General features: G+C 34.6%; 2 protein-coding genes across 4 annotated transcripts; both read right to left on the bottom strand.

Annotated features, from left to right (window-relative positions):
* Positions 1 to 2507: 2507 nt before the first annotated feature.
* On the bottom strand, positions 2508 to 6757 carry LOC111900080 (hexokinase-1). The gene is made up of 9 exons (XM_023895965.3): positions 6245 to 6757; positions 5593 to 5740; positions 5322 to 5504; positions 5162 to 5236; positions 4920 to 5075; positions 4460 to 4558; positions 4216 to 4346; positions 4010 to 4091; positions 2508 to 3176 (listed from the first exon to the last, which is right to left on the bottom strand). Exons 1-9 carry the CDS (start codon positions 6514 to 6516, stop codon positions 2844 to 2846), a joined length of 1479 nt encoding a protein of 492 aa, XP_023751733.1. The 5' UTR covers positions 6517 to 6757; the 3' UTR covers positions 2508 to 2843.
* A 2822-nt stretch (positions 6758 to 9579) lies between these two features.
* LOC111900081 (nuclear poly(A) polymerase 4) lies at positions 9580 to 13593 on the bottom strand. 3 transcript variants are annotated; one of them, XM_023895966.3, is made up of 13 exons: positions 13013 to 13593; positions 12850 to 12927; positions 12590 to 12697; positions 12326 to 12388; positions 12066 to 12227; positions 11826 to 11939; positions 11687 to 11749; positions 11263 to 11592; positions 11009 to 11173; positions 10485 to 10940; positions 10162 to 10238; positions 10019 to 10086; positions 9580 to 9939 (listed from the first exon to the last, which is right to left on the bottom strand). In XM_023895966.3, the coding sequence occupies exons 1-12, from the start codon at positions 13121 to 13123 to the stop codon at positions 10062 to 10064; spliced, it is 1752 nt and encodes a 583-aa protein (XP_023751734.1). In that variant the 5' UTR covers positions 13124 to 13593; the 3' UTR covers positions 9580 to 9939; positions 10019 to 10061. The 3 variants fall into 3 exon arrangements, with proteins under 3 accessions (XP_023751734.1, XP_023751735.1, XP_052625949.1); XM_023895967.3 differs by having other exon boundaries at positions 10500 to 10940; positions 13013 to 13591; XM_052769989.1 differs by lacking the exons at positions 9580 to 9939; positions 10019 to 10086 and having other exon boundaries at positions 10162 to 10940.
* Positions 13594 to 14493: the final 900 nt, after the last annotated feature.

Genomic DNA, 14493 nt, shown 5'->3' with positions numbered 1-14493 from the left:
GGTTTACAAATACCATGAACAAAAGGATGTCTTTTGAGAGAGAGTATGCTAGCACTCAAAATCGGTTCTATGATCTCTAAGAACACTAGGGCAACCGATTTTAGGCTATAGGGTGTCTCATATATATATATATATATATATATATATATATATATATATATATATATATATATATAGTGTAGGAATCCAAGGGTCATGGGTAAACCATAATCCATACACTTGGGTTATAATTCATATTTCATGTGGGCTAACTCTTCATGGATACTTACACAAACTTAACCCATCATGGAACAATAGCCCAAACCTTACGGGGACTGATTATGTAAATCAGTGATATATATATATCACTGATTTACATAATCAGTCCCCGTAAATTTAATTAGTATCTTTTGATCACTAAATTAATTCCAAATTAATTCGTGATCAATACTAATTAAATAATATGATTTCATATTAATATATTAGAACTTATAATATATTAATAAATCATAAATAACCTCTTCTCAAAAGTCCATACTATCAAATTGCTCTGGTGAAGGCAACCTAAATGGATCATGATACTCTCGGGTCAAGTACATACCAATTATAGTTATGGGCTTAGACACCTAATCCAACAGTCTCCCACTTGGATAAGTCTAATAACTATTATTGCAAGTACGACTTAGACACCGACTAACAATCGTAGCTCTTAAAAGTCGTTGTCGAACTCTGACCTAGTCAATGACGCGCCCATTAGATAAGAGATCATATATTCCTCCATTCTACAAGATATCATATGGACTGAGATATGAATTATAATCATTCTCTTTGTCCATCTGTTGTTTTCCGATTTCCGATTTATGACGACTGACTAATTGAACAAATCAAATCAGTCCAGGCTTGGCCAAGCGCTTAGGGTTGTCATCACTAAATCATCGAGGGGCCCACATATATCGTTTTTATCCCTCTAATGGAAAAAGGAATGGATAAACTTCGACTCAGATGCTTGTTTGTATTTAATCATAAAATCACACACAACAATATGTTTTATAACACCAAGTTAATAGTGCGTTTACATATGTCAATGTGCAACCGACTTGTAAATTACAACTCACATGTCTTGGTTTCAAGAATATAAGATATTATCGTCTCACAATCACTCGTGATAAAACCCATGAAGTGATTCAGATGAGCATGGGTTTAATCCAATACTCGAATCTTATTCCAAGAGTAATCATGAACACTGCAGCAAACTTGTGCTATGTTTAAAACACCTAGACAATCTACAGTCAGATTCATGACAGTCTTGCCTCAATACCTACTTCCAAAGTATGATCGACTGCGGATAGTTTGAAAAACCTAGTTATTCGGGAAGTCAAAACATGCAAAGTGAAACACAAGAATAATCGAATCCAGTATAGTCTCAGAACTTATGAATATAAAAAAAACACATTTTATTTAATCACCATATTGATTATACATTATTCATTGTATAATGTTTTGATTAATCAACTTAATACTTGAATTAAAACAACAATTATGTCATGCTCCAAGCATACACACTATGTTTGCCTATGGTTCTTTTGTTTGCAAAATAAATCAATTGAAAACATTTCAATGACACTCATTTCACAATTCCAAATCCTTATCGTAAATGTAATAATACCAAATTTTTGCCATTCGCTATAATTTGTTAGATTTTAAACTTATATACAATGATCCTCTTGTAATGACTATGCACAAAAGTCATAGAGACTTGGCAACAGACATTACAAAGTATTCCAATGGAAAGCAATTCCATGGAAGCAAAGTCTCACATTCAAAGTACATTCCTTTGAATATCCTTCTTGCATTAAGTTTCCTAATCTTACACAGATTTAAAGAATAACTTCCACTTATGGTAATATTTCCATATTACCATTTTGATTATCACCTCTGAACAAGAGTTGCTTCTTTTCAGAATATGTCAATATGGTCCTTCCAAAATTCAGAATATACTTCCAACTGTCCATAAGCAACCAATCTTTGGTAAACCTCAGATTGTCCTCGACAACTGCTTAATCATTTTAGTAATATCTCGTTCTAGTCCCTTTTCCCTCTTAATGCCCTAGCAATTTGGAAAATTAGAACAAATTAATATTATAACTTATGTAATCGATCCTATATCCGAAGCATATGGGATACGATACAATTGGTGATTATTTAACATTTTAATAAGATCTATCAAATTTAGAAATTTGGAAAATAAATATAAAAAATCCCAAACGTTTTTTTTAGAATAACCCTATTTTTATTAGGTTGATTTTATATCATTCTTTTTGGAACAACAAAATTAAATTATTCATAAACTACACTTTAAATCAATATATATTTACAACTGAAACCGAACCTCACCGTCAATAAATAATACTACCTTTGATGTTGGGCTACAAGCCCTTTGATGCTATATCGGTTCAATAGTATTTGACTGAACCCATTCACGGCGATATATAACTCAAGATGAATCGCATGGCATGAAGAAAAAAATCTATTTCAAATTTCCCAATTTTTATTAACCATTAACGAGCTCCAAAACACAAGAATCACAAAACTAAGTCCAAAAAGGGTTTGGGTGTAGCATAAGCATTAAGCAATGCCACATCCGGGTCTCAGTAGAGTTCATACACTTTCACCATAAAATTAAAGTAGTTCCAATACGAATCTCTCTCGCTCTCTCTATCTCTAAATAAAATGAGGGAAATTTCAACAACAATTTCCAATCACTACGTTTTCGGGATCGGAGCCACAACTATAATAAGTAATCAAACAACGAACCCTACTGAATTCCGTTACCTTCTTCTTCTTCTTCTTGGAGATCCAATTACCTAGACGTACTGGGAGTGAGAGGCGGCGAGAAGAGCAGCACCGATTCCTGATCCATCGGTGGAGAGTACAAGCTTAACGTGTTTTCCGACTTCGTCTCCGAGTAATTCATGCAAAGTGTTCTCGAGACAGTGTCTGTATTCGGTGTAGTGCTCATACAACCCTCCGTCCATTGCTACGACCGTGTCCGGGATATCACCGTCTCTAACGGTGTCTCTTCCGGTTTTCTTCAGAATCCCCAAAATTCCGGCAGCCGCGAGCCGGGCACCTCGTGTGGCCATGATGTTGCATATCTCCACCACGATCTTTCGTGTCGGGAGGGGTGTATCGGATATCTGCAATTTAACCGATAATTCAATAATTCATCATGTTAATAGAAACAGAGAATAAATCAGCAAAGTCCAGTTCGGTTGAGAATCGGGTCGGGTTTGCCCATCATCTTTTTCTTCTTTTCTTTATTGATTTGTTTATCCAAATAGAAAACCGATTTTAGATGCTTACATTTTTCATTGCATAATATTTTAATAATAATTTTTTTTTGAAAGGATTAAGGTTGTGTTTTAAAGACTAGTCGAAAAACTAATAAACTACTAGATAAAGTATCATCATTTGCTAAAAATTATTTAATAAGCTAGTAGACAAATGTAAAATGATATAAAAAGATATTTCGATATATAATTAAAAACTAATGTTAAGGGTGTATTTGAAAAACTTAAGAAATTAAAAAAAAAAAAAAAAAAAAAAAAAAAAAAAAAAAAAAAGAGTTTATCAATAAATAATCTCAAATACCATTTTAAAAAAACTAGCTGCAATTTTATTGGTCTCACTCTCACCAAACATTACACTGCAATAAGCTCAACATAAGCTAATTTATGCGCGCCAAAACACTACCTAAGTAAATTTTCAAATGAACAAAAAAAGTATGTTGCTATTACTTGCCTTTCACCGGGATGTAAAGTTTTTAATAGTTGTGCTATGTGATTGGAAAAAAGATAAGTAGTTTTGACTAAAACATTTTAGTAAGAAAATATTTAAAATTACCTTTTTAGTCATTAAAGGTAAAATATAAGCTAAAAGTTGAGTTATTTTTACGCAAATGGTTAAAAATATCCCGTTTAAGCTTTAACAACAAATATGAGAAGCTAAAACAAGTGTACAGAAAACGTACGTCGAATACGTCTTTCAATTTGCTGCCGACCACATTGAGATCGGGGGATGTGTCATGATGCATTGCGGACATTTCAGGTGTCCTGTCAATAATTACACAACAAAGAAAGTAAGTTTCAGAAGATCATAAAAAATCATATTTACTTATCATAAACTTAAGCTCTAATATTAAAAACTAAAGGCTAGGGTTTACAAAATACAGAATACCTCAATATAAATTGAGTTTTTAGCTTTGGGGGAACAGTGTCACCGAAAAGGGCAGCGTCTTCAGCCATCCTTAATAAAACTCTACGAAGAATTTCTCCAAGATACATGCCCGAAATCATTTTTTCAAATATCTGCCAAATGTGCATTAAATTAAATCATATTATAATCCCACAAGAATTTATTAAATAATAATCCAAATATCATATTCATATGCATATAAATATTAAAAAAGAAAAATCATCACCTGTTCCCCGGGGTTCAAACTCTCTGAATCGAGCTTGTTATCATACTCAGTTAAGGGAAGATGCGATGACCTAAAGTTACCCCACTCCATGTTGATCACCTATACAACAAAAATCATGTCTCATTATTTTTGCAAACTTACATTTCATTAATAATAGCAATGTAGTATTTTTAGTTTTTTACCCATAACATCAACATGCTTGTATTTTTCTATCACGTATTTATATTTTGCTATCAGTATGGACAATGTACTTTCTTTTTACCTAGGAACAACATTTTTTGATTTTTTTTACGCATAATAACAACATACTTGCATTTTTGGACATTGTACTATATCTGTTACATATTCTTGGTATACATAAAGAAATATAAGCATGTTGCTATTATTAGTAAGAAATTGTAAGCACGTTGTTATTATGTGTAACAAAATGTAAGTAGTTGACAACAAAATCATTGCTCACCATTTCTCCCGTTTTGGGAGGTGGGCCATGCCATTTTGGTATAGCCTGAGCTCGTTCCACATAGGCAGCATTACTTCCGGTACCCAAGATCACTGCAGCAACAACATCTTTGTTTCCATATCTACCCCCAGCCAAAGTTCCAACTGTATCATTTACCTAGAGAAATTTCACAGTTAATAAAAAATCAATACACTTTTTTTTTATTGTAAAATTATTGATATTTGGGTAATTCTTGATCTTACCAGTGCAGAAACACGCATATTGACACCTTGTCTTTTCATGGCTTCTGCCAAATGTGCAACAACATCTTGACCGATCTAGTATTTAAAAAATATGTCAATTGAAAGATATTTTTTTTAAACATCAGGATTGTAATTTCTACTGAATCGATAGAAAAGTAACCATTTTCTCAATGGAGAAGCCTTTTGTCCACCGAATAAGTGTCCCTGAATCAATAGATAATTGCATGACAGGGAAAGAGAAAGTGAACCCTAATTCCCTCTGCCTCCCCGCAAGAAGCTGAAACTTCTCGCTTTCATCAGCAACAAATTTAGCAAGTTCTGCTGCAATGTAGTCAAAAAGTGTCTGAAACAAAACTAAATTTTCAGATCTTAGAGACCACATAACAACACCCATCTAAAAGCTTAAGTTCTTGAGAGAAAGAGCAGCTTACTTCTGCATCTCCAACCATCAATTGAGGAGGAATTGACACCTCAGCAAACTCTTGACATTCAATAGAAGACTTTCCGGTCAACTGCACTCGCAAAACACGGAAATTTGTCCCCCCAAGATCTAATGCATAAAACACTCCTTGCTCTTCACTGAAGTAAAAAAAAAATGATCTAATAAAACTTAACAGAGATACAAGTCATTATTTTTACAAAGGATGAGCGAATTGATTATTACTCCTTTCTTTTTGAATATGAAAACTGTTTGATTTATAATATCATACTAAAAGTTTTGATGACTATAGTACAATTCACTGTAGCTAGTACCATCTTGGATTGAATTTTAGGCATTCTTTTCATTTATGATCAAACAAATTCCTGTAACGGAAAGGAATGGAAAGGATAGAGGAAAGGCTGCTCAACCAGATCAAAACGATAGATCTCAGATCCAGCAAAAGAAAGAATCATGGTGCACCTAACTTAGCCCTGTTGATGGGATTTCCATAGTAAACACAACTTATTGGTTTCCGCTGTTAGAAATTGAAGCGTAATTCATGACGCTGTAGCATTTGAATCGACATAAAGTTGCCTAATTGTGAAATAATCCAAGTAAAAACAATCGATCGACGTGAATATGTGTAGATATATGAAAATTACCCAGTGGGGAGATTGTCTACGTAGCTGATGAGCATCTTAAGTTTGCTGCCACCTTCAGAGGCGAGTCCGGCATGCATCTCAACAGTCATGGCATCAGATATCTGCTTCAACTTGGAAGCAGGGGTAGCGCATTTCTCTTCCAATTCTTTGAGGATATCAGCGGCTGTTACACAGCGATTCGAAATACGCATACGGTGGCGCATAATTAAAGCCGCGGCAGCACAAACTGCAGCCGAGCCTACCACCGCGACACCCATAGTCACCTTCCCCATCGCAAACGATTAAGGATCTAGGACTCAAACCGACCCAGATAACAAAAATGAAGAATGGTATGATGAATTGGATGGGATGATCAGAAGCTGAGAAATGGGAATTAGCAAATGATAATGAGGTGATTGATGCATATGAGAGGCAAACCCTAAGATTGAGGGGGAAAAAGAGAGAAAAAGGGGGGATTACGTAGAATGGAACGAAAGAAGGACCTGCAAATGAGCTGAGTTCAATTGATTCCGATGAATGTGGGTTTTGGTGCCAGATTCTACCGAACCACGTGTCTATGCTTTCTTGCATCTTACCGTTTGTTCTTTGTGGGTCCCAAACCAGACAATACTAACCGTCAATATTATCTGGAAAAAATACGTAGGACCATTAGTTGAGATCTTACGTTTTACTAACCAAATCATTCGGTTTGGTAACAAAATTCCAACTTTAGAAATATGAATTAAGGTATTTTAACTTTTATATGAAATAAATCAAGGTTGTCTTGTCGATCTTAACACGTGGATTTGATAAGATTTGTTATTGAAGTATAAGTTATGATGAAGGTTATATATTGGTACGAATATAAGTGAATGCATTATGCATGGGAAAAGATGTGTTAATAAGGTGTTCGTTTTTTTAAACAAAAATTTATCAACTCTGTAAACCATCTGACCTCTGCAACCTTCTGAAGCAGAAGAGGTAGACCAAGCAGCTGTAGACTGTAATAAAAAGCGTGTTTGTTTTTTAGCATCTGCATGCTGCTGCAGATATTAAAAAATTAAAATAAACGGATTTTATATACCGAAAATTTAAGAATGTATGACATTTCAATAAGATTTTATAGTATTTCAGTAAAAATAATGATATTTCAGCAAGAAAATATCATTATTCAATATAAAAAAACGAAAAAATAATTTAGCAAGAATAAACAAAAATAAATAAATAAAACAAGAATTTAGCAAAATTTCAGCAACATATAATCAAAAGATTTCAACAAGGAAAAAAAAAGGGGTGGGGGGTGAAAATACATCATGGCTTAATCATTAAGCACTTAATCTTGAAGATCTCATGACCCATGATTCCATAAGGGTTTCTAGTACCAAAACTATCATAAAAATCCATGCTTTTCAGACATGCATGTCTTGAACTCTTATTAGGTCAAAACTAAGGGTTTGTGACCAAGATTCCATGCATGACATCAAAGTTCACTTATAACTCAGATCCAAGACACCAAATACTCTAAGTGACTTGGAGAATCATAAAGTTGCAAACTTTATGAGATCTCACCACTCAAATCCATCAAGACAGGAAGAAAAGGGACAAAATCAAGAGATCTAACAACTTAGCAAAGAAAAGGTTGGATCTTGGACACTCACCAAGGTCCAGGACATGTGCCAACTGAAGTAAACAATGCTTGCCAAGTAAACTATCACACCAAGGGCTTCCTTTTTCTTCAAAGATCACCAAAAAGAACCAAGAACGAGTTCACAATTGCAATGGAGGCTAGGGTTAGGGTTTCTGGGGCTTGAGGTGATGGAGGTTGAAGATAGGCAACCCTAGCCTCCCCACTTTCCTTTAAATACCCAAAAAAATTAGGGTTTTCACAACAAAGGGTCGATACGTTGTTGCTAATAAATGTCATGTCGTGGGGGTCATTAATTGATCTGTGAAACTTCCAGCATCGTCACGTCGTGGGATGCCTTCACCACGACATGGTCACTCCCAAAATTCAAAATACATTAAAACTAAAATCTCCAAGAATCTAGATGTTACAGGAACCTACTCAATGGCATGTCATATGGGAGGTTAATCGTGGAGCACTAGTAATATTTTGGGTGTGCTAAGGTTTGAACCCTTTACCTCCTATGTAGAATGATACACCTCATTTACTAGGCTCAAATCATAGGGGTATGTGCATGCATAGTTGTCCACATGTATTGATTTATAGTAAGGAAAGGATTGATAGTTATATGTAAGGGAGTGTCAAAAGTGTTTACCAAAGGATTAAAGGTAACACTCATGGAATGTCTAAACGAGACTACCTAGAGATAGGGGCGCTACTCATGTGGATATTTGTGTTAGCTATCTAGTGATGTGGATAGTTTACTTGGGAAGTTTTGGGAAATATTTTGGAAGCGATAATTTAGTAATTGGGATGGTTCACTTAGGAAGATATTGGAAGTGACTATCAAACGATGGATCATGGGGTGATTTGAGAAAGATATGGCAAGTGACTATCTAGCGACGATGATACTTCACTTGATAGTAAATAGGATATGTATGAGTAGTTAAGCTTATCATTGGGATGTCCTTGAGATAATTATATAGGATATGTGAATGAGTAATTATGTTTGTATATATAAAATAGGTGTATCCTTGGTAGTTGATGAAGGTTTGTGATTGTGTAGTGATACACTCATATACGTTGCTTTATTAGGTTTGTATAACATAATAATGTTGTTGGAATGTAAGATTAACATTGTTGAGTTGTTTACATTAAGATGTATGTAAATATATTGTGGTGGAATGTGGGGAAGCAATAAATGTTACCTATTAAAATTTATAGGGAAGATTGTTGAGTTGTTCACATCAAGACCAGATGACATATGAAGATCATTGTATTGATAAGTAGTGTAGCACCCCACTCATGTCATATTTATTTGATGTATTTATAAAATTTTGGTCTATAACGATTTAACTTATGTATGTCCTCCTGTGTGTTAGAACTACACCTTAAATAGATGCGACTTTTGATAAGAAAAGTTGGGTTATTGTAGCGAGTGTGAACTTTTTGTTTGTGGGCAAAGAGTATCTCGACATAATCACATTGCATACAAATTGACAAAAAAGATAGATTGAACCAAAACCTAACTTATCAACGTCATATTGCTAATTTATCTTTATTTAGGTATATGATTTGACCAATTTGAATAGTAAAAATGTTTGGTTGAACCAACATGTTTGTCTTGACAATTCCACAAAGCAAAAATCAACCAAACAACCATGAAAATAAAAAATAAAAACTAAACCTTAGTTTAAAGTTTAAACTTTCACATAGTGATTGACCAAAATGATGATGCAAAAAAAGGCTTGTGCCATTTCAACGCAATTGAAGATTTACAATCTTTGAAACCAACGTTACAACACCAAAATACCCAAAAGAAAAACAAACACAACACCCTCATCAACATCAACATATCCCCCACCTGACCTTGACCTTGTCCTTTAAAGCTTAAACACACTCTAAAAACAAATCTCCACTAGTCACTTCAAGACAACTAAACTAGATGACAAGATGACACCACTAATCAACATATCTCAAACAAGACTCTTAACCACCCCACCCCCAACTCCACCTAATAACCCAGCCCACTAAAACCCTAAAACTTCTTCCAACTCCAGAAAGCTTGCTTGCTTCATTTGATTTTGATTTGCTTGCAACACACAAAACCATCATGTCTCTTTGTGAAATAACACAAGTGAAAGCCTGTTAACACCAACCATATTACTTACCATAGCATAACTGCTGCTTTCTCATCCACTTTAATCTTCTCTCTCAAGCTGTTGATGTCACATCATACCTGTAAAACAGAAACCACCATACCATGTTCACAAGGGTAGAAACGGAAATATTTGAAAAAAAAGTTGAAGCTCGCCTCATAATCGAGTTCTGGTCCATGTCCATGTCGCCACTGCCTCTTGAGTTTAGTTCCATCCCATGTTCATCATTTGGCTTCACAAAAGAAAAAACAACCAAAACAAAAATATTAGATCTCTTAAATAAAAACAAGTCAAAAAATAACATTAGATTCTATAGTCCTGATTAAAAGAAACCAAAGAAGAAAAGGCTTCCTGAATAACGGAAACCAAACAGAAAAAGCCCTTGTCCTCTTCTTGGCCTCACAACAAACTGCAAATAATTTTTGTTTTCAAAATATCCAATACACAAAAACAAAAAATTCAAAACCAAAACCAAAACCTCAACTTCAAACACCTGGATTTTATCATTATCTACAGAATCAGAACAATGGCTGAGTGGACTCATTGACTGTCTTTTTAGCGAAGGACTATCTTGCTTCACAGGGGTACATTCGTCTTTTCTCTTTCTACCAACTTCACCATTCTCAATATTTGAAACCCTGGTGGTTCTGGTGCGTTTATAACCATGTGGAAACACGTATAAAGGGATCTGCTTTCTCCTGACATGAGACACGTATATCTCCATTCCAGGTCTCCAACACATGTACATGTTCACTGAATGTCTAAACTCCTCAACTGTGCCACGAATGTCAAACTGTTGACCTTCTTGAATTGCTTCACCTTGTTTCCTTTGTAATCCCATAAAGAAAGCTCCATGTGATAACTGGTTTGAAGGATCAATGTATTCATGAGGGTATGGATGACATTGCAGCTTTCCATGAGTGTCTCTCTCAATCTGTTGACACAAAAATAGGTCAATTTGGGTTATACATTATTTGGAGGGTAAAACCGTAAAAGCATTACCATCAAGGTCAACTGCCTGAGACGAGACTCAACCCAACCTTTCCAAGCACGTAAATCATCTGGATTATTAGCAATAATATCAACCTGTAGATAATTCTTGTAGCTCTCGAAGAACATATATGGTTCAAACAACGTAGGCCACTGTGCTTTATTAACTTCTATCTCCTACAAAAAAAATGGTAACAAATATTTTATCCAACTCAAAACCATTTTTTTAAAACACATAAATAACAAAAGTACGTTCAAATTCTTACCTCACATATCTGGTTCCCAAATTGAAACTGCTCAGTCATAACACGTAGTGTGCTAATGGAGACATTGTAACTAGAATTCATACATGGGTAGGCAGGGGTTATAATTGGCATGTGGTGAGTTTTGTCCTTGGGGTTTTTTCGTGGGTCCCACACAGTAAATCCAAGCTCAGCCTCTTGTATTGAACATAGCATAACTGGATTTGGCCATCTCCATTGTGTATAAACCCTGAAAAATCTAGACACCAGCATACTAGGTATAGCATTTGGATAAAATTGACAAACCCGTGCAACAAGAAGAGCCCAATTTACACCACCAAGAAATCCCGTCACCTAAATAATATATATATAAAAAAATGTTACCCATGAAAAGTTGAATTATATGGTATTATTATGTGATCAAAGAAAAGAAAAAAAAACGACTTACATTTGAATAAACACCACGCCTTTTGGCCCAAAACTTTAAGCATCGAAGTGTTGTACGAAAATGCTAACAAGAGAAAAGAAAAGATCAAATTTGGGAAATTATGTGGAAAAAGTTAGAATTTTGAAGGAAAGACAATCACCTCAACATTTGGAACATGTTTAAGAATTTGATCAGCAACCCTGCAGCCATTAAGGCTACGAACTGTAGGTTCATCGACATTATATAACACGGAAACATCGGATATGTCCAAGTCCTGTTGAAAATTAGATTCTATGTAAAAAATCAAGAATTTATGGTGTCAAAATCAGAAATTTAGGGAGGAAAGTTTCAATTGTGGTATCAGGAATCTCATGTGGATCACATAATTGAAGAGACTTACATCTGGGACGACTAAACGAGAAATGCTAGCATAAAGAAGATCAATAGATATCCCTTCAAACTTAAATTTCATAACTGGTACATGGGCATCTGGAACTGGTTGAAGTTCAGTGACTTCTTCCATATTTGTTAAAATATCATGCAAAACAAAGAAGAAATCTTCCTAAAATATAAAGAAAAAAAAAGATGAAGTGATGTCAGAAATCTATGTATATGAACGACCCTTATATCTTCAACTGGATTTTACATAAATCGACTCACATTTCGGTTCACATAAGATGGCCCCACACACAAGGTGTCAATGTCTGCCCCAGGACCATGAACCTACCACCAAAGTTTGGAAACAAGACTATAAATTACTAATTTTATCTTTTACAAAACCAAGATTTAATATCTTTAAGCCTATGAAAAAAATGAACACCACCAAGACTCAATTCCATTGTGTCAAAGTTTGCATCTTGAATTTTTTGCATGATAACATGAAACACAATAAGCAAAAGACAAAGTTTGTAAATACTATCTCACCCCAAGCCGATAAGAACCAAAAGTAAATATGACAGCATTTGCATCTTCCACCATTTGTTCTGTGTACCCTCGAAGGCGCGTGAGTTGCTTCACCCAATCAATTACAATCTATACCAAATAAAGTCACAGAACATAGTCAAATCGCATTATGTAACCTTTACTAAACCATTTGATACCATATGTGAAAACCAGCTGATCACATATTCTACTTCCACTTGAAGAAACGTCAGGAAAATTTGAGCAAGAGTAGTCGCAAGAACCTGCTTGATTCGACCAAGAACCATCTCCCTCTTAGCTGCTTCTTCTTGACTTTCGTAAAGTCCAGCATCTACCAAAAACTTAGAGAGCCCAACAAAATCGAAACTAGTTAAGTTATAAAAGTCCGCAAAAAAAAAATTACCCAAAGTTAAAACCAAACCCTACCTTGTTCAGCTTTTTAGTTCTGAGTATATCGGCCTCTGATGGCCCCGCTAGAGACAAAGGTTTGGTAACACCGTGCTGCCTCGGTGAAGGTAAAGCGTCCGCACCCACCATTACAGAGTCAATTTATGACCAAAAAGATCGAAGAACTAAGAATCGACAGAAACCCTAATAGAGACAAAATCGATCAAGATTTTTGTAGGTTTTCAAGCTCAACGCTTAAATTGCATCCAAAATTGGAAACTTGGAACTGATGTATTAGAAGATCCCGCATAAAATACTGAAATTAAAGAAACGGATGGAGAATTGGGGTTTGATCGAGAGCGTATGGGATTAGGGTTAAAGGGGAAAAGGGACGGTGGATCTGAAGAGAAGAATGAAGGAACTAATAAGAGATTCAAACCCTTAAATAATAAATACGCGAAGAGATGATTTTAGGGTGGATTTAACCTGGTGATTTTGGGGATATGGAGAAGAGGGAGATGTGAGGGGAATGGCGATGGCGGGCGTTCGCTCTGTCTCGCACTTCAACTTGTTGTCGTATATTTTATCTTTTTAGTTTAAGATTTAAGATACAATGAAACCAAATTTTATCAAAGTGATTATTGTTGCAAGGACATGTGAATTCAATGGATATGACCAAAATCGGATATAAGATTCGATGAACACAGTTTGATTTTGATTTAAAAATCGGTTGTTATAAAAGAATATATATCTAAAATAACATTTTTTAATTTTAAAAGGAAATAAATTTTGATGTTTTAAACTGAATTTAGCCAAACTAAACCCACAAATAACATCATTAATTTAGTTGGACTCTATTGTAAATGTAATTTCAAATATTACTTTTACTATGGTAAATGAGTTAAAAAGATATATTCATGCATTTTTATTGTGATAGTTATCTATTTTTTTATGATGATCTTGTTTTTTTAAAAGGTTCTAAATCTTACTACTAAACTACATATATGTCTAGGGATTTTTCTAATATGTGTCTTACGGGCACATATAAAAACTATTAATTATGAAAAATATTATCATAATTAAATGTGAAATGTATTAATTATTAAGTATATTTTCTATAATTAATAAATATTACATTTAGTTATAGTATTATTCCTCATAATTAATAGTTCAATTAATGTTTCTTATGTGTGTCGGGTACATATTAGAAAATCTCAAGGTTTTAAAAAGCTCGTCATGGCTCTATCATGGCGGGCCACGGCTCCAAGGCTTGCACCTGCCGTCAAGCTTTGTCAAAACGCTGCATTAACTTATATATGTGTATAAAAATGAATAATAGTTGAAAATACATATAAAAATATTAATTATATATAAAATTGCCGCCTTAAGTCACACCTTACAAACGTCATGACTCGCCAAGGCTCGGAAAAGCTTGAGGTTTGACATTGCCGCCAAGTCACGTCTTACGTTATTTAGAATCTTGGAAAATCTCATATGTCTATTACGGGACTTGAACCCAT

The sequence above is a fragment of the Lactuca sativa genome, chromosome 1 (assembly GCF_002870075.4).
Source record: "Lactuca sativa cultivar Salinas chromosome 1, Lsat_Salinas_v11, whole genome shotgun sequence".
In the NCBI taxonomy this organism is placed as follows: Eukaryota; Viridiplantae; Streptophyta; class Magnoliopsida; order Asterales; family Asteraceae; genus Lactuca; species Lactuca sativa.
This window is presented reverse-complemented; position numbering and strand designations above follow the sequence as displayed.

Bases quoted from the DNA above. Each gene is read 5' to 3' on its own strand.
- LOC111900081 (XM_052769989.1), bottom strand. From the start codon at position 13,123: ATGGTGGGTGCGGACGCTTTACCTTCACCGAGGCAGCACGGTGTTACC. The intron at 12,698-12,849 runs GTTCTTGCGACT...TATTTGGTATAG, and splicing joins TTCTTGGTCGAATCAAGCAG to ATTGTAATTGATTGGGTGAA. The intron at 11,940-12,065 runs GTAAGTCTCTTC...AATTTTCAACAG, and splicing joins CTCGTTTAGTCGTCCCAGAT to GACTTGGACATATCCGATGT.
- LOC111900080 (XM_023895965.3), bottom strand. From the start codon at position 6,516: ATGGGGAAGGTGACTATGGGTGTCGCGGTGGTAGGCTCGGCTGCAGTT. The intron at 5,505-5,592 runs GTAAGCTGCTCT...GTTTTGTTTCAG, and splicing joins TGATGGTTGGAGATGCAGAA to ACACTTTTTGACTACATTGC. The intron at 4,559-4,919 runs GTGAGCAATGAT...TTTGTTGTATAG, and splicing joins CTCCCAAAACGGGAGAAATG to GTGATCAACATGGAGTGGGG.